Source organism: Macadamia integrifolia, chromosome 2 (assembly GCF_013358625.1).
Source record: "Macadamia integrifolia cultivar HAES 741 chromosome 2, SCU_Mint_v3, whole genome shotgun sequence".
NCBI lineage: Eukaryota > Viridiplantae > Streptophyta > Magnoliopsida > Proteales > Proteaceae > Macadamia > Macadamia integrifolia.
In genome coordinates this window covers 9,410,414-9,429,170 of record NC_056558.1, presented here as the reverse complement: position 1 = coordinate 9,429,170, position 18,757 = coordinate 9,410,414, and the positions used below count along the sequence as shown (strand labels likewise).

General features: G+C 36.9%; 2 protein-coding genes across 3 annotated transcripts; both read right to left on the bottom strand.

Annotated features, from left to right (window-relative positions):
* Positions 1-1,826: 1,826 nt before the first annotated feature.
* Positions 1,827-4,422, bottom strand: LOC122091527 (O-glucosyltransferase rumi homolog). The gene is made up of 5 exons (XM_042661537.1): positions 3,872-4,422; positions 3,398-3,590; positions 3,159-3,223; positions 2,476-2,689; positions 1,827-2,284 (listed from the first exon to the last, which is right to left on the bottom strand). Exons 1-5 carry the CDS (start codon positions 4,303-4,305, stop codon positions 1,928-1,930), a joined length of 1,263 nt encoding a protein of 420 aa, XP_042517471.1. The 5' UTR covers positions 4,306-4,422; the 3' UTR covers positions 1,827-1,927.
* A 4,581-nt stretch (positions 4,423-9,003) lies between these two features.
* LOC122058069 (vacuolar cation/proton exchanger 3-like) lies at positions 9,004-13,633 on the bottom strand. Of its 2 annotated transcripts, XM_042620510.1 has the most exons (12): positions 13,228-13,633; positions 12,413-12,480; positions 12,262-12,290; positions 11,509-11,705; positions 11,184-11,405; positions 10,923-11,063; positions 10,101-10,217; positions 9,962-10,015; positions 9,765-9,881; positions 9,595-9,685; positions 9,436-9,500; positions 9,004-9,334 (listed from the first exon to the last, which is right to left on the bottom strand). In XM_042620510.1, the coding sequence occupies exons 1-11, from the start codon at positions 13,501-13,503 to the stop codon at positions 9,475-9,477; spliced, it is 1,338 nt and encodes a 445-aa protein (XP_042476444.1). In that variant the 5' UTR covers positions 13,504-13,633; the 3' UTR covers positions 9,004-9,334; positions 9,436-9,474. The 2 variants fall into 2 exon arrangements, with proteins under 2 accessions (XP_042476444.1, XP_042476454.1); XM_042620520.1 differs by lacking the exons at positions 9,004-9,334; positions 9,436-9,500; positions 9,595-9,685; positions 9,962-10,015 and having other exon boundaries at positions 9,786-9,926.
* Positions 13,634-18,757: the final 5,124 nt, after the last annotated feature.

Below are 18,757 nucleotides of genomic sequence, written 5' to 3'. Positions count from 1 at the left end.
AAGCCCACTAATCAAATTGGACCTTCCAACTTAGGCTAGGTCATAAGTGGAAAAGTGACAAAGCAGAATAAAATAATCCCCACCAGATACCCCATCAGAAACCTAATAAGCACTGAAGCAGGAATATCCAATGTTCCCAAATATCAATACTTTATAGCTCCTTAGCCACTTTCTATTTTTCAAAAATGTTTTGCTCCTCTCAGAAAATAGTTTTGCTCCTTTTCAAACGGGTAGGCAGTAGCTGCCAACCCCATTACCCAACAACCAAATCTTACTGCCGGCCAAACTGCTAAACAGTGACACTGGATGGCTAAACACATTGTGGTCATGGATATCAGTTCTATGATGATCATTCTCTTCCAAGTGATTTTAATTGTATTATTTTGGAGAACGAAGCTGGTTTATCAGTCTTTAAAATGTAATATTTCTTTTATAGATGTTCTCTTATGGATTTTGATAGGGGTGTTAATTCCAAGCCCACATCGGTAGGCCCAATCGAGCCCGACATGCTTATGGCCCAATTTGAATCGGCTAGATTATTAAACGTGTCGTGATGTCGGGCCTAAGCCTGGCCCATTTATAGATAGGTAGTACACGGTGCAAGGGATAAGCCCGATGGGCCTCCCAACCGGCCCGGCCCGTTTACAAGCCCGATTCAGACCGACACGTTTAGCTGACTGGTTTATATAGGTCTTTTTTATTTTTTCGGGATAGAATAGGGTATGTATTGAAATTTTTATCAATTATTGAATGTAATTAAGTGTAATATCTTTTCAAAATTGTTGATGATTTAACAAAATAAATTATAGTATCTTAAATGTAAGAAAAATAAAGAATGTTTAAGGCTTTGTTGGTACATTATCTCTTCTAAGGCCCGATTATAGCCCAACTAGCTCGGTTAGGAGAAGCCCGATTAAAGCCCAAAACCCAATCGAAACCGACTCATTCATTAAATAGGTAGGTCATGGTCCGAGGATATAGATCCGCTAGGCCCGGCTAAGCCCGACTAAGATTGGCCCAACCCAACCAATTGACACCCCTGGATTCTGATAGTAATAGATTGAATTGTCTCTCTTTGATTGGGATAAGGCTGATTATGTAACTTTTTTATTTTTTAATAATATCAGATTCATCTTTAATATAATTATAAAGTAACCCTAAAACAATGCAGAAAATAATAGAAAAACAAGAACAAATAATGCACACAGAGTTACGAGGTTCGGCAAAATTTCCTACTTCCTCAGTCAGATGAGATCCCTGCTTCACTATCAATGAAGAATAGAGTTACATCGCTTATCCTCACACCTCTCAGAATTACTTACACAAAAAGTAAACCTCATTACAAATATATATTTCGAAAAGCCCTAGCACTAGAAATTACAAAATTACCTTCACCAAACGAATCCCAAATAAAAATTCAAGCGGGGCTACGCCTCCCTATGTAGCAACCCCAGGTCCGCTTACCAACAAGTGGGACTGCCGTTCTGTTTGGGGGGCATGATCTAGTACTCCCTAGATTAAACTACGACGAAATATAAGATATCATACACCAACAATTACCAGGTCCAGATCCGCGGTGCCATTTCCAACAATACCGATACCAATACTAATACCAATACATCCATATCACTACAGCATCAGGCCATACTCCAGTATCGGATGAGGTGCAGAGATTGATTCAAAAACCCAGTTATCATAAAACACAGGACAGATAAGAATCAAAATTACAGTGTGCAGGTAATGGGGTAAGTGAGATAATTTCTGTTTAAAACTTGAAAAGTTTTCACTTATAAAGCTGAAATTGTTTATCAGATTGAGCCTGCATGCTCACATGAGAGAGAGAGAGAGAGAGAGAGAGAGAGAGAGATTTACTAGCCTTAATTACTTCAATTCCTTTCAAGTGAACATAAAAGATTAAGCTAGAGAGCTAATGACTCTGATTCTCCCAATATTTCCTTTTCCATGTCTCCACTTCATGAATGGAATCTTCCTTTTCCTTAAGAATTGCTTGAAGAGCTGAAGGATCAAAGGGAGGTGGCATGGTACAGGGTTTCTTATCTGAAGCTTCCTTCACCATAGACTCCAACAAAAACTCCTCCTTCAATCCATCTACAGGACAAGCAAATGCCTCCAAACAAATCTCAGTAGCCCCTTCAGGTACTGTAGGTTTATACCTCAAGAGATTACCATACTCATTAAGCAAGTGAAACATGTAGTCATACACATAATCCATTTTCATATCCTCTAGTATGAACTTACTTGCTGCCTTACCAATAGCCTGAGCCTGCTAAATCCATAGAATTTAGTTAATAATTGTATCTCAGAAACAAACTCAATCAGAATAATATAGAGAATAACAAGTTTGAGTCTCCTGGTTGTTACCTTCCCCCTCCCCTATTCTATAGTATACCCATCTAAATATATATATATATATATATATATATTTATTAGAGAGCTAAAGGAGATGTAGTTGACCTCTTGAATGTGATGGTTTCCCCAGTCGACGGCATGCTTAATAGACCTGCACTTATCGTCGTCGTCCTTCACCGGCCAATAATGGCGCATAGGTATCAAGGCTCTGGTGATGAAGTCGTAGTATTTAGGGTTTACAAGCAATGTGACTGAATCACAAGCTAGAATGTATTTCATGCTAACAGACCATGCTATACCTTCAATGTAGATTTTGTATCTAGTGTAGATAATATTTTTGCAGAGAAAACTTGTTTCAGTCAGTCCTGTAGTAATCAACTCAACAAAATGTATAGATAATGTTTGAAATAAGGGTTTTCTTTTCCGTCACTATGTCGTGAAGCGTTACATGGCAGTATATATATATAGGTTAGTTCATGTGATAAAAGGACCAAGAAAACGTTTCATTAGTACAATTTTCAGATCAAAAAATGAGTAGAGGAAGTAGCCATCTATATTTGATGGCACTTTGGTAATTTTAAGAACTTTGAATCAAAGTTTGAACAACTTTTCTTTCTTACTTTGAATTAAAATTTCACCGTTGAGATGTATGTGGAGACTTCTATCACATAGACTAACCCATATACTGTCAAATGGCAAATAGTGAAGCGTTATATTTGACTAGACATAGTGACGACAACCGAAACAACCCAATAAATAATATGAATTCATTTGATCTCACTTCTCACCTGTGAGTGCACTGATTTGACAGTTTTGATTGCTTGAAACCTTGTTTGCTTTCAAGGACCCAATCCTGCAAGTACTTCCTGTTAGTACTGTAGTTCCAATTTTATTTTATGTTCAACTTTGGGTACTGTTATAGCTGCCTACATCATTCTATTAAGTCTTTCATGGCTTTATTTACACCAAGTTAAGATCCTTCAGACCTGTGTATGTGAATTGTAAATTGAAGAAGACAATATCTCACCTGAACATAGAGGCGAGCATTCCATTCTTGTTTATCTGTGACATTGCATTTCATGAGCTCTCGCCTGCTCTTCGACGTCGCGGGATTCCCTTTCCAGTAGGCATGAACTTCTCTTTCATTCCAGTTAGTCCTTTCATTGCCTTCCTTCAAATCTTGCAACAAAGAGTCCCATGGCTTTATGTTTATCTCTGGCCTGCATCCACAGCCAAAACATCTTTAAGAGGTCGACGGTGAAGAGAGAATCTCTTCCTCCACTCTATCTGACCCTCTAATTGGACTGAAGAAAAATATTCCGGATCAGGAACAATTAAGAATTGGAGTTAATGATGAATCCAATCTAGAGTTCAATTATAATATCACATCATAGGTGAAGAAATTTTCTATCAAAAAAAAAAATCATAGCTGAAGAAATTCTCTCTTCACTTTGGATGAAGGAAATCTTAACCTAAAAATAAAGATCAAAGAAATACATACCAACCCCAGAAGGACCAATCAGGGAAAACAATATCAAAGGACTTATCATCCCCACAGTAATGAAATAAGGGTGGTGGGATCCTGGCTTTGGGTCCATGGTAAAGTCCTGATGTGATCACAGGTCTGTCACCACAATTGAACATTATATCCAAGTCTGGTAGCTTTCCTGGGTACTTCCTCAAAAGTTGTAGAATCCCCCAAATAGTATACAAGTCTCTGGACTGAGATGGGGGCAAATCCTTAAATTTCTTCAAGTAGACCCTCCCATTTATCACAAGAAGCCTGAAGAAAGCTTTATTTCTAATTCCCTCTACATTCTCCCTTGATATTCCTTTGTCTTTCCATGGCTTTAAATTTTCATGGATCCAACTAAAATACTCTGGGCATACTAAAGACTCTGAATCATCATTGTATTCAGTTTTCGACATCGTCATCGCCGGAGAACTCGCCGAGCATGTCTGTGTTAGGTTTGCAGTTGAGCAGTCCAGTGTGTTTTTGAGTCTCTTTGTGGAATGACTCCTTGAAAGTTCTAGTATTGTTTCCAGCTTTAAGCCTCCTGTGGACTGCAAAGACAGTTCAGATAAACCATATAAGAGAATTAATTGCTAACCATTAGTAGTTCTATGGTTTAAATGAGTAAATTAACCTAGTTGCACTTACAGTTTTCATCCAGAAGGCAGATATGAAGACACTAACAAAGAGGAGAAAGGAGAAGAAGAAGACCACTGTTCTTGTGGCCAACATGTACTTGTCCTTGTGCATTGCTAACCATGCAATGAAAAAAAAAGAAGAAGTAGGGATCACTATCTTTGGAGAGAAAGCTAGATAAGAACTAAAGGACCAAAAATAGAAGAAGGTGACCAGAAACTGATAAGTACTGAAGCAGGAATTTCCAATGTTGTTCCCAAATATTAATATTTTCTATAGGTCATTTTCCACTTTCTATTTTCTATTTTTTATTTTTTAAAATATTTTTCTCTTCTGTAAAACCAGTTTTGAATTGCTTGTTTTTCAAATGGGTAGGCAGCAGCTGCCAACCCCATTACCCAAAAACCAAATTTTCTGGCCGCCCTAACTGCTGAATGTTGTCAACAAGGTGATAGGATACTGATACCGATATTGATTTGTTATAGGCTTATAGCAAACACCAATAAATACGAAAATAAATAAACACAGATCCGTACAACACAGATTTAACAAGGTTCATACACTGATGCTGTGTGCTACGTCCTCGGACGAAGAAGAAAATGTTTCACTCTTTACAATGAGATTATACCCAAGCAGAGATGAGAAATCTCGCATTGAAACCATAGTTCGAAAAAAACCCCAAATTACAATGACTTGCTCAATAAAAGGATAATACATTATATACTCCTCCAAGTCATGGGTAGGGTCGATACATCAGGTCGCAGTCGATAGGGTCAAATCATACCCGCACCCCCATACAAGATCAGTATTGGGCTCCAACCGCTCTGCTTCCATCACATATCTCAATAAACTTCATATTCAGATCACCATCAAAATATGTCAGAACGAGTCAAGAATTCGAGGCAAACTTAACATGACTTATAGGCGATTTGGATTAATATTTAGGAATAAATATTACCTTTATTTTTTTTTTTTTCTTTCAAACTAAACTCAAACAAATCAAAATGATTGGAGTTTTTTATTTGGAATCGTGTCAGGTCTAATTTCTATTACTTTAGCTGGATTATTTGTCACTCCATGTTTACAATATAGACTTAATGATTAAATTGGACCTTTGATTAATTAACATCTCTTTTTTTGATTGACCTCCTCATTTCTTCAATTCGCAGGAGGTCAATTCAAATACTATACAGGTCATTCTTCAGGTTAGTGATACCAGACCACACAAGATATGACGACCACAATGGCTGTTTGACCCTTTTGTAGAAACGTGTAGCAACTAGCAAACAGGGTTTTGCAATCGGTACCAAAGATGGTATCGGCTATGGCAGATACTGATTTGGGTTGGCACATATCGGACAGACTTGCCTCTGATCAATTGTAAATATTGGTTTATTCACCATTTACCCTCGTTCCATATCAATTCACCGATACGGGATCGGCCAAGAATCAATATTGACCTCTGTCAATACCAATCTAATCCGGCACATTCTACCAATCCGATACCGTTTCTCTTGATCCCTGCTACCAAGACTTTTTAATCTCATAAAGATTGGATTTGGAAATAGTTCAGAACTCAATAGACCAACAATGTTTTGTATTGACCTAAAATGTCCAATTTGTTTCCTTGTCGCTTTTGTGACCGGGCCGGTTGAACCGGTTAAAATCAATCTGACCGAACTCTTTATTGGTTTAGTATTAGTTTTTGCTTTTTGAAACTATTAAAAGACCGAAACTGACCGATAAGACCAATCAAACCAATCGTTTCATTGAGATGGACTGATAAAATAGACAGATAAATGACTATTATAACATACCGATAGCTATTGATTTCAGTTTGATTTTTGTATACTGACCAGAACAACTTATTTGTTCGTTTTGGTTTAACCAATACATGTAAAAGATCAAAAAAAATTATTGACCATTTGACAACCCTATTAATGAGCACTTATACGACTTCACAGTTAGTGTAGAACCCTAAAATTGTGAAATTTGATGACCCAAAGTGGCAAATCCAATTCTTAAGTTGTTAGGTGGAGATGACCTAATGGAAAATTAATGCATCCAAAGCCCTAGAGTGTCTAAAATGATTCCCAACACTCCTACTTATATATTGCCCCTCTTTTGAATTATCTTAAAAAAAAAAAAAAAATGTAAAAGAACAAAAGATTTTCATGACGTTGAAGTAGAAAACCATACCAACGAGAGGCTGGACGCGGGAGGCGGATTCATTTAATAGGGATGTATTGTTTTTGTGAAGGGAGTGTTAGTGTGGGGCCCAAAGCTCATTACGTGTGAAGGTTCTTTCCCACTCCGACATCGTGAGGATCTTTTTTTCTTATATATTATTAATACAAAGGGATTGATGACTCTAATGCCATGTTAAAATATGCAGCCCGGCCCAACTCGTACATGAAAGTATCCAAGGTCTTAGAGTTTTTCAATACGGCATTATTCCCAAGAACACTCTACACTTTTTTTTTAAGCTGGGTATTGATAATTGTTAATGTAACATTATAAATATTCAAAAAAAAAAATGTAATCAAATTTCTATGATTTACATTCAATTTTGAGAACTTGAGATTAAAAAAAAAATCCCACTTAGGTCTTCCATCAATAGTCATTTACAGTTGGCACCAACAATGTGAAAATTTATTCTAATCATAACATGTGAAAGTCATGTATAGAAAAAATCCTCCTCAAGTGTTGCCCCTCTTTTGAGTTGCAGTATTCGTGGTAAGTGTAATATTTCTTTCAGGTAATTCACAAATGTACAATTAATGAAATGCAAATGTATCATTTATTTTATTTTTATTTATTTATTTATTTTTGGTGATGAATATGCAAATGTACCATTAATGAAGTGTGCTTGATGGTTTTGATACCACGTTACAATTGTTTATGCCAAAAACCGAGTTGTTAGGAGTGACACACAATAATGTATAAAACTCTGAGACCTTGAGTGAAGTAGTTGGACTTCCATCCAAGATCTTATGTTTTGGGTTGAATCTTTCAACATGATATGGTATCAAAACAATCAAGCCCACTATTTTAATTAAACATCTATATATAGCCACCTAAAAGAGGGGTCACACGTCATGTATACTATCACATAAAAGAGGGGAAACACGTAAGAGAAGCATGAGAGAATAATCTCATATTGAAAAATATTGAGACTTTGACACAAACATATGGCACATAACGTTATACTTGATACCAACTCATGGCACCAATTATATAAATAGTAAGAAAAAAAACAATACGTTTTTTGTACAAACTCGGAATCAAGCATCCGACCTTCTAGCTCTGATACCACGTTAAATTGTGCAATCCAAAACTTAAACTATTAAGTTGAGAACACCAAAACGTATCTCTTTTTTTTAATTCAAGTTCAATGGCCTATTGGATAACAAGGAAATAGGAGTCCAAGGCCACACTTCTTGTAAAGCAAGGAAATTGGTGCAAACCAAGCATCGATACACTTGAGAGGAGTTGATCAAGTGACCAACTCTCTAACAGGTACTCCACTAAGCAATTGCGAATAGCTAGGCCAAGGCCTAGGTGTGCACATCAAAACAATAGAGTTCTATAATATGAGATTAATTTTCAATATATCACACATTTCACATGTTGCCTTTCCTTTTAGGTAACTATAAACAAATATATTATAGCTGAGATTTCTAATAATACCAAAGGGGAAAACCACACCAATGAGTGTAGGAGACAAATTCATTTAATAGGGTGCCTATATTTTGTCCGAGAAATAAATAAGTGTTAATGTGGGCTCTATGACTCATTACTTAGGAGTACGTGTGAGAAATATATTATTATAATCACACTTTGATGTCATGAATATCATATGAGATTTTTTCCGTACGGTAAATAGCACTTCCGCAGGACCAATGAACGATAGTAGGCATGCCAAGACTCAAACCCACAACCAGCCGACTAGAACGATGATAGATTAAGGGCATTTTCACCACTAGTATCATAATAATCAAGCTCCGCTACTTTAGTCAAACATGTGTGCAAAGTGACTTAAAAGAGGGGGCGCACAAGCCATGTGTACTCAACAAACACATACCATTAAGAGTATAGAGCTAGGGAAAAACAACACACTATCTTACTCTTATCAGAGATTGAGCACCTGACTTAGTTCTGATACTAAAATAAAAAGTCTAACCCAAAGCTTAAGTTATCAGGTGGAGATGACCCAAATGTATTTTAATGCATCAATAGCCATTGGATTATTTCCAACATTGATACATGTGTTAGCCTTCTTTTGGATAATCTTAAAAAACATATTAAGATTATGTGAAAGATGGTTCCCATGAAACAGCCTCCCGACATTCTCAGGGTAAGGCTACGTAATTCTCGGCTTCTCACCCTAACCTCGCACAACCGGGAGCCTTGTGCACCAGGTACGTCCTTTCTTTATTATTATAAACAAAACAGCACCTTCTATTATTCACTACTTACATGAAGAAAGAAGCAAGCAAGCAACACAGTGCTTATCCATTCCTAGTGAAAAAGATTTACCATACATGTGCCCATCTCCAGCTGCAAGGGCGCCCTGTTTTGGTATCATAATATTCTCAATCGATTTTAATGACTCTGGGGAGTCACTTGGGCTTTTAATTCACAGCTGAAATCCTCAATGGATAGAAGCAAGATCTAATTTGTGATTTTGTTTCATACTGAGAAAACCAATTTAAAATGAACGAATGGAGAATGCTTTGAGGCTCAAGAGGAGTCCACCATAGTTAGTAGCTCCACAGATCTTCATTGGGGATTAAACCCATTAATGGCCATTGCCTGCATCAATATTTTTTACTTACCATATATCAGTAAATTATAGGTGTACTAGGAAACTTATTAACAGCTTAAATGGATACAATGTAGAACTAGATGCTCACCAATTAAGCAGCCAAAACTACTCCAGATGATGATTCAGCTTAAATGGTGAGAGCATTTTCTTTGTCTGTCATGAGAGAAAATCATTTCTTAATGAGCTTAGAAGTCATACTGGATTTCTGCTGGCTAGTTTAGTGCAAAATTTTAGTCTAGGCACTTACGAAGTGGAGTTCTGAGAACAAAAAAGCAAGCCCCGATAACAATGTAGCAAAGCAAGAGAACCAATCCTTTCAAGTAATGTGAAGTCCCATCCTGCACTTGAAGAATTAATCTCATTAACCAAAATGCTTGAATTGCTTTTATAGTTTATGTTTGCAACAGGTGACCATACCTGTAAAGTGAAGACTGTGATAATCACTGCTAAAGCAAGAGAACCAGTCTCAAGTATGTTGAAACCAAGGTCCATCTCAATACCCATGATCCATGCAACAAGCACACTCAAAGGAAGCTGAACCATTTTAGTTAATATTTAGATGTCTTTCAACTTTTGAGCCTGAAAAGAGAATAAGAGATTGATCAATATCTTACCACAAAGATGGAAATTTGTGTTGCAGAACCCAGAGCAACTGCCAAAGATATGTCCTGCATCATATCCAAGCTTTTTAGTTGGAAAAAATTCAAGTCATGAGAACTAAATGATCATTTAGAAGTAATCTACAGCACATACCAACTTGTTCTTGAAAGCAAATATGATTGCTCCTGCATGTTCTGCTGCATTTCCAACAATTGGTAGCAAGATTATGCTGATGAAGTTCACTGAAATACCCCATGACTCTGATGCATCCTGATTAACAAATAAAAATTCCTTGTTAATCCTTTGAAAAAAATGGATATACACTCAATTGTCACCATTCCGATATGGATCATATGTTTTTCTAATATTACATTTGTCCCCTATAGGACAAAGAAGACTGCCCTTAACTATGGTATGAAAGGAGGGTAATAAATTCGATATGGTGAGAGGCTACATGCAACCAACATGGTGACACCAAGCAAAACCCAAGAAGAAAAAACAAGGAGATCATCTAGCAAAAGGGGCTGCTATGTTTGGCGTCTTGTGGTCTTGGTGGGGTTCTCCCCCTCCTGTTCTTGGGCAGTTGGATTCTAGGAGGAGATTGTCCTCTTCTGATTTCAAAAAAAAAAGGCCTATGCATTGACCCAAATTCAATCCATTCGACCTATAGATCAATGTATTGGTATCACCATTACAGGATATTGATACAATACCAATAAGGATTGGGAGTACGAGAATCAGCGAAAAAGTGAATGATATGGCCTGATCCATATCGTAGTAGTATCAGGTGATGGACAACACGGCCACCATAACCAATGACCTTGTTTTGACCTCCATCAACCAAAATCAGAAGGTAATGAATGGTAGCTCTGGTTTTTGGATAGGGTTGGACCATGAGTTGAAGAGTTTTTTGTACAAACCATTCCAAGCAGTTTAAGCCTATGGCTTTTAGTAGAAATCAAATTCATAGTTTACCTCAATAGTAGCAACAACGTATTCTGAGAGCAGGGCTATGAGGACTGTCATTACCACAAGCCAAGCAAATGCATTCCACAATGAGATCACAGCCTCTTCTTCAGAACCCACTACATCGTCATCATCATCTTCATGTTCGTCCTGATCAGTTCCACCAGAAATCACTTCAGCTTTCAACAATTTTTTAAGGAATACAGGACTCCTGTGAAAAAATGAATCACAAAAGAAGTGAAGATTTCATGGTGGGAGAGAGAAAAGAACCTCTTGGGAGTCGCATAACTGCCTATGGGTCTTCAATTGGAATAAGAGATAACCAGAGTATGCAATAAGCAATAAGATACTGGTCACTCTTGACAACTGGAGACTTGGGTCTGCTGCTCTGATAGACGTAGATGTAGCGCTTGTGGTGTATTTTAAAAGAAGAGGTACCATGTTGCACAGAAGGCCCAGCAACAGCAGAAAGAAGTTCACGTCTGCTTGCTTCTGTTAAATCCAAATTATTTGTGAAAATTGTAAATATTGGGTTCAGTGACACAAAATATCAAACAGATTGGGTTCCTTTTTTTCCCGAGTAATCTCTTCTTACTCTGTCATATTTCTGTTCCTTTCTGATATTTACTAAGCCACCACAAAAAAGAGAACTCCCAAGGACAAGAAGGAGGTTTGAAAGCACAGAACCCAAAAGGGAGCACTTCACCACCTCTATCTTGTTCTGGTGAAGAGCAAGTAATGCTATTATCAGCTCTGTTGCATTTCCACATGTTGCATTCAGTAGCCCTCCCACTGCAAAAGGAAAAAAAAAAAAAAAAAAAACCCCAATAAGGAGATCCATCCAACTTTAGAAACGCAACCCTAAAACGATGCAGAAGATAATGGAAAAACAAAACAAACAATGCACACGGATTTTACGAGGTTCGGCAAGGTTGCCTACATCCCCGATGAGATGAGATCCTGCTTCACTATCAATGGAGAATAGGGTTACAGCGCTCGTCCTCACACCTCTCAGTATTGCTTGCATTACAGAGAAAGAAACCTTTGCTACAAATATATAGCGAAAAAAACCCTAATCCAAAAAATACACAATTGCCCTCAAATAAAAAATTCGAGAGGGGGATTCGAGTGGGGGGTTGCGCCCCCCTACATCCCTTGCTATGCAGGGGGGCCTCCTGCCCCCTTGCAACCCCCATGGCCCGCTAACTGGCTAGCGGGACTACCGTCCTACCTGTCTAGGTGCTGCACCAATACTCCCTGGATTAAACTGCGACGGAATACAAGACATCATACACCAACTTCCAGATAATAAAATCCTCCTATCAGAGAGAGAGAGAGAGAGAGGTACCTGTTGGACCAGTGTAGAATGCAACTTGTCTGCAAAAAAACAATTTTTTTCCAGAAAAAACGAATAACTTATAAACTTTCCCATTTTACAATTTGGATTATAAAATTCATCTCGATCAATTATATAAAGCAAAGAAGGACAGGGAACATACTCAGTGAGGAAGCTGACTCTTTCAGCAAGTGGGGTAAGTCCAACCAGACTAAATGCGAAAAGCCATGGCTGTTTTTGTTTATAAGAACACAAATCATATTAGAATTTTAAAAATAAAAAAATATTAAAAAAAAGATGGAACTTTAAAAAATTTTCTTTAAAATTTAGCAGTTAAGGAGAGAATGCCCAAATTCTTATCTACCTCCACACCATTCCATGCGGGAGCGACATCTGGAAGCACTTGAAGGTAGGACTTGCCACGTTTAGTACATATACCATTTGTTAAAAACTTGGTTAAAATTCATCCTTAAAAGCTAGTTATTAAATATAATTTATTCACATCCGATCAAAGGAATTTGGAGATCAACCCATTTCAGCACACATTTCATTGGACCCGAGTCATTGACTCACATTCCAAAATTAAAAATGTAAAAGTTAGAGATTTTAAAATTTCTCATTAGAAGCTAGTAGTCGAGAATGTCCAAGTTCTTATATACATCCACACTATTTCGGATGGGAACGACATTTTGAAAGAAGCACTCAAAGGCAAGACTCGCCATTCCCAATATTTATACCGTTTGTTAATAACTTGGGTAGAACTTATTCTTAAAAGTTAATCATTCATTAAATATAAATTATTTGCATGGATGAAAAATAATTGATTTCGGGTGGAACCAATAGAATGTATATAAAGTACACAAAAAGCAGTCAAGGAATTTGGAGATCAACCCATTTCAGCACAAATTTCATTGGACCCGAGTCACTGACTCACTTCTAGACCCCAAAGAAATAAAAAATGAAAAGTCAATGACTCACCGTTCCAAAATTGTAAATAGAAGCGAAGAAGGAAAGGGGAATGACAGGAAAGAGAACAGAGAGCTTCGTCCCCAAGATGACCTCTTGCAGGTTCGCCATGATCAATCTCAGAAACCCACACCGAACCTTAGAGACGATCGCAAGATCGGATTTCTTACGCAGCGATGACGATGACATGTTGTGAGCGGTTCTCCCGTGAAGATTTTCTTTGCTTGAACCATTAAAATTGTTGTTTCCACCGTTTTCCAAAATCCAAAGCTCCTGTGGAGACGCCATTGATACAGAATTGTAAATAATACCGAAGCCACTTTGCTCAAATAACTCTGATATTGTCTGTTGCAGAAAACCCAGAAACGACAAGCTTTGTTCTACTTTTCTCTTTGTCCTCTTCTCTGGTTCCGGATGATTTTTTTTTTTTTTTTTTTTTATGAAAACGGATGAAGCTAACGGCTTCCATATTAATACACTGAAGCTATTCGAAAGAGGCAATCAGGCAACTTCGCGGAACCTTCACTGATCTTGTTTCCTTTCATGCTGGGATCAGATTTCTTATCCCAGCTGCTGGGGTAGGAGATTCTCTCATGCTAGACCAATGGCAGTGTGCCAAATGGTATCATAAATAAGAGTTCATAGAGAGAATGAGAAAGCATACGTTATCCTCATGCACCTCTCCCACTCTAAAACAATGTTAAGTTTGTCACGAATTCTTAATCTATTTTGAAGGTTGACCCGTTTTAATATATTTTGTTGGGGATTCGAATGGAAAGTTTTTTGAGATCTGTGATGGAAGTAGAGGGGTTCGATCGGATCGACTACAACCCGATGAGTCGACCCGTGACTTGGAGTATATAATGTAATGTTATCTTGTTGAGAAAGTTATTGTATTTTGGGGGTTTTTTGAACTAGAGTTTCAGTGCAAGTTTTTTCGCCGTTGCTTGGTTGTAATCTCTCTTCTGCATAGTGAAACTTCTTCTTCTTCGCCTGAGGATGTAGCACACCACACTAGTATGTGAAAATTGTTAAATCTCTGTGTCGTGCGGATTTTTTATCTATTTTATTTTCGCATTTCTTGGTATTTGATCTAACAAACAAAGAAATGAAATATTCTTGTATTAATAAATGGGAGAAGTTCTTTCAACACACAGCATTGGAGCACACCAAATATCAATGAGGTGTGATAAAACAGTTTTATCCGTAAGATGGTCACATTTCAATTTATGTAAAAAGGAGAGAGATAGACACAAAGGCATTAGTATAGAACTTAATCTCCTAAATATGATATGTAAAAAAAAATTCCACAACGTCAGAGTACAATTTCTATCTCGCGCGAAAGACTTTTTTTCTTGTCAGAAAGGAATTTATTCAGAAAAACCGGGGTACAAGCTGAGGCATCCTCTAAACATAACTATGATACCCTAGGAGTGGACCAAGGCCATAACGTCTTACACTGGCTAGGCGCATTATGGTTTCTCTAAACATATGGATGATTTATTTTCTAGGAGGCATGCAGATTCCAACCAATACTGATATGGTGAAAAATTTTATCCAATATTATATGAGTAACAGGGCTTTCTGAGCAAGCTGGATACACTATACCTTCTCACATTAATTTTATTCTATTCATTTTTTTTATCACATTAATAATAATAAAAAAAAAAGGCATAATATACACGCTAAGAGAGCCTTTTCCCATAATATATATCACTATACGTCAACAACAACCAATTACATAGGACCTGGCATGGTGGCCCAACTCATTGCTTGGTAGTTTCATTTATTTGGTACCCAAATGTCGTATATGGGTAACCTTCTTATAAATTTTCAACTTTTGCACGAGGTGCAAGAAAAAGAGAAGGTTTTTTGTATATTTTGTCTAAGGAAATAGAAAAATTATTTAAAAGTTGCGTAAGGGAGCTTCTTAACAAATAAATTATTTGAATCATATGTATCTTGTATGTGTACATAATGTGTAATAAGATTGAGTTGGACCACCGATATTTAATTATATAATTATTCAACTTTCAACGGAAAGAAAATTTGTGGATATTCTAACAAAATGGTATTAAGATTAAATATATTCTATATTAAACGAGTTGATAGAGAATCCATTCGACAGAAGAGGAAGTGAGAGAATGAGCTAACAGAGAAACTCTCTCTAGTCTCTTTCTTTCATCATCTTTTTTTCGTTTTTTGGGGAGTTTTATCTAGGGTTTGGGAAACCTTAACGTGAAGAAAAGAATAATGTTTAGGGAGGACTTTCTCTAGTGGGTTTCGAGGTAACACTAAACTCTACTTTGATTGGATTGTTTTGACTTTTCTAACACACATGGGGAGAAGGCTCAAGGATCCGTGGTTTGTACGATCACCTAATCACACGAGTCAGCATCCAACACTTGTCCCATCTTTTGTCATTACAAGGACAAAAATTGATAGATATATTTAGAAACAAAACGGATAGGTGTTCAATGTTGACTCGTACAACTAAATAATCGTATGAACATCTGATCCGTTTTACACTATATCCACCCTCTCCAACTCACCTCATTCCCTCTACCCCAACCCAACACCCCCCCCCCCCAAAAGACATCAATTTATGGCCTCTGATCCTTTGTATATGCTTTGGGGGTGGGACCCAGCTGGGGATATCAAAAACACGGACAGATTTATGTTCCTGTGGATTTCCACCCAACTCAAGACGATGGGTTTTACCAAAAAAAAAAAAAAAAAAACGATGGGCACATTTCATTTCAGCCAGCAGCCACCCCTTCCGCGGTTCCGCCTAAAAGTTAAAACCGTTGGCTCCATCTCTACGCCGCCTACTCTATATGACTCCATCCTTCTCTCAATTGGAAATCGGTATCCCGATTCCCGACTCCTGAGCCATGATGGAATGGGTTATATACATTGGGATTGAAGATGAAAGAACCCTTCACCCATTACTTAAATTTTGTCATAATTTGATTCTATTTTTAAAAGAATGTTGTAATAATTATTTACATTTACAGAATTACCAAATGATTTTTCATCTCAGTTTCTTTTTTTTTCTTTTCTTTTTTTATCGAAAATGGTTTTTACTAATGATATATATTTTTTAGATATAACCTATAAACAAAAATAAAAATTATACTAAAGAGAGCGTTGAAGAGAAATGGATTTTAAGGAAAAAGATCATTACCCAATTACACCCTACATGTAGACACATGAGCAAGTGAAAAGACCACCCTATCACCTATGAGGATATATATGCATGCACGCTCTCTTGCATTGGCATAGGCACTGGTACATGAGTACATGAACCATGTGACTTGGAGAAAAAGGCTCCGCCCTAAATTTTTTGGGAGAGAGAATGTCACCTAGTCACTCACTTTTTAGATACCCTATGGTTCTATATTTGTGGGCAGTAAATATAGGAGTACATATTACAGGTTACATAGATTTATACAGAACTACATAGCTATTGAGGGAATAGAAACACGAAGATTTGAGGGCGAAGGATGGAGTAAATTTTTTTCTGTTGCACATTATCGCATGCACTGAAATGGAATATTCCCTTCCCCTATGGGTTCATAACTGTCCCCTTAGGTTTTTGAATTTTTCACAATACACTTTTTAATTGAAGCGGGATTTTATTTTGACACCTACGATTACAGACATCGGGTAGTAGGAAATTTTTGTCCAAAGAGAGGATCCAGCTTCTCTCTATAGAGCCTAGGGACCAAAGAATGATCCCACAACTGGGAGTACCCGAGTATGCATCTTGAGGTCACACCGGTTGTGGAATCACTGTCTAATCCCTAAGTTCTACGGAGAAAAAACCTATCCCCAAAGGAAGGGGGAATAGCTTAAAATTTGAGGCTTTCTATGTGAGTGCATTTGAATTCTTCATGAACTGATGCTACAAAATTCGGTGTGCATTTGAATACTTTTGTCTAATCCAAAAGCTACCATTAGTGATGATAAGGTTGTGAATCTTGTGAGCACATGATACTTTTAACTGGATTGGTTCATCCATGCATGGGAGAGTAAAAATAAGTTCAATAGGTCCAGTTGAGTGATAAGAAATCCATTGAAAAATGAGAATCATTAAATGATGGTAATCCCTCCATCTACTATTTCAAACTTTTAAGATGTAATTTACATTGCATCAGAGCGTGTTATTGAGAGTTTGATCTCAAATCTACGATTAGTTAATTTACATCTCCCGTTATATACTTGGGAGTCCCTCCACCTACAAGTTCGAATATAGTATTGTCACTTAAAAGAGGAGCTATACATGTTACATTCGCTACGGCTTAAAAGATGTACAACCTATGAAAGAAAAGGGGAATGAAATGTTATGGCACCTTAAATGTCTTCAAATACGAGTTGAACCTCCCTGCTTAATGTACGAACTGGATCCATTAAACCTCTCTACCTATACCTAATTGATGATTCATGACATTTATTTATACAAGTTCTCTCTCTCTCTCTCTCTCTCTCTCTCTCTCTCTCTCTCTCTCTCTCTCATACTAAGGGGAAAATTACTTGATTACCCACTTATGGGTTTTCTTTTACAAAATTACCCACCAAAAGTTTCAGTTAACAAAATTACTCAAAATTAGGTTTTCCTCTATAAACCTACCCACTTAAAGTTTAAGTTAACAAAAATACCTAAAATTGAGGTTGGGTTTACAAAACTACCCATACAAAGTTTCAATAATAAAAAAATACATGATTACATGTGGAAGATGAAGACTCACTATTTTGGGTAGTTTTGTAAACCCAAACCTGATTTTGGGTATTTTTGTTAACTGAAAGTTTGGGTGGATAGTTTTATAAACTCAAACTCAATTTTAGGTATTTTTGTTAACCAAAACTTTTTGTGGGTAATTTTGTAAAAGGAAACCTAAAAGTAGGTAATCATGTAATTTTACCTATATAAATTATCTTTCCACCTTTGATTTACTTATTAGGTATGATCAGTTTCATAGAGCCAAGAAATATTCTTATCAAATGACGCTGATCAAGAGAAAAAAATGATAAAGAAGTTCTGGTAGGCCAAAACAGAAGATTTGACTATCCCATCAGATTGAAGGACGAATTTGGCATCTCGCTGAGAGATGGAGGCATTAGAGCCATTGCCAATTAACAAGGAAAAAGACATGATTGGACAACAGAAGATTTTGGTATCTTGATTACTTAGATTCAAAGATTAATTTGGAAATATTTCTCTTAGATGTAGGCATTGTTTAGAGGTTATCTACTTTTGCCACTAATGACACCATTAATGGGGACTGAAGCTTTTCTTTTGTTTTACAGTTCCACGAATACCCAACTCAAAACCCATAATCTAACCAGGTTAAGAACAACCAATCCGAAGCTACACAAGGAATTTTTTTTTTTTTTTTTTCTTCTTCATGGTACAGAAAAGATATGGGAATTAGGTCACCAAGTTATTTGATTAACCAAAGAAAGCCACAGTAAGCATGAAAATTTGTTTTTCTTGCATGTTGAGAGTAGAGACACTGTAGCGCTTTGGCCCTACTTGATA

Bases quoted from the DNA above. Each gene is read 5' to 3' on its own strand.
- LOC122091527 (XM_042661537.1), bottom strand. From the start codon at position 4,305: ATGACGATGTCGAAAACTGAATACAATGATGATTCAGAGTCTTTAGTA. The intron at 2,690-3,158 runs GTGAGAAGTGAG...TATCTACACTAG, and splicing joins TCAAATCAGTGCACTCACAG to ATACAAAATCTACATTGAAG. The intron at 2,285-2,475 runs GTCAACTACATC...TGGATTTAGCAG, and splicing joins GAAACCATCACATTCAAGAG to GCTCAGGCTATTGGTAAGGC.
- LOC122058069 (XM_042620510.1), bottom strand. From the start codon at position 13,503: ATGGCGTCTCCACAGGAGCTTTGGATTTTGGAAAACGGTGGAAACAAC. The intron at 10,218-10,922 runs GTAAACTATGAA...TTTGTTAATCAG, and splicing joins ACGTTGTTGCTACTATTGAG to GATGCATCAGAGTCATGGGG. The intron at 10,016-10,100 runs GTATGTGCTGTA...GATATGATGCAG, and splicing joins TTGCTTTCAAGAACAAGTTG to GACATATCTTTGGCAGTTGC.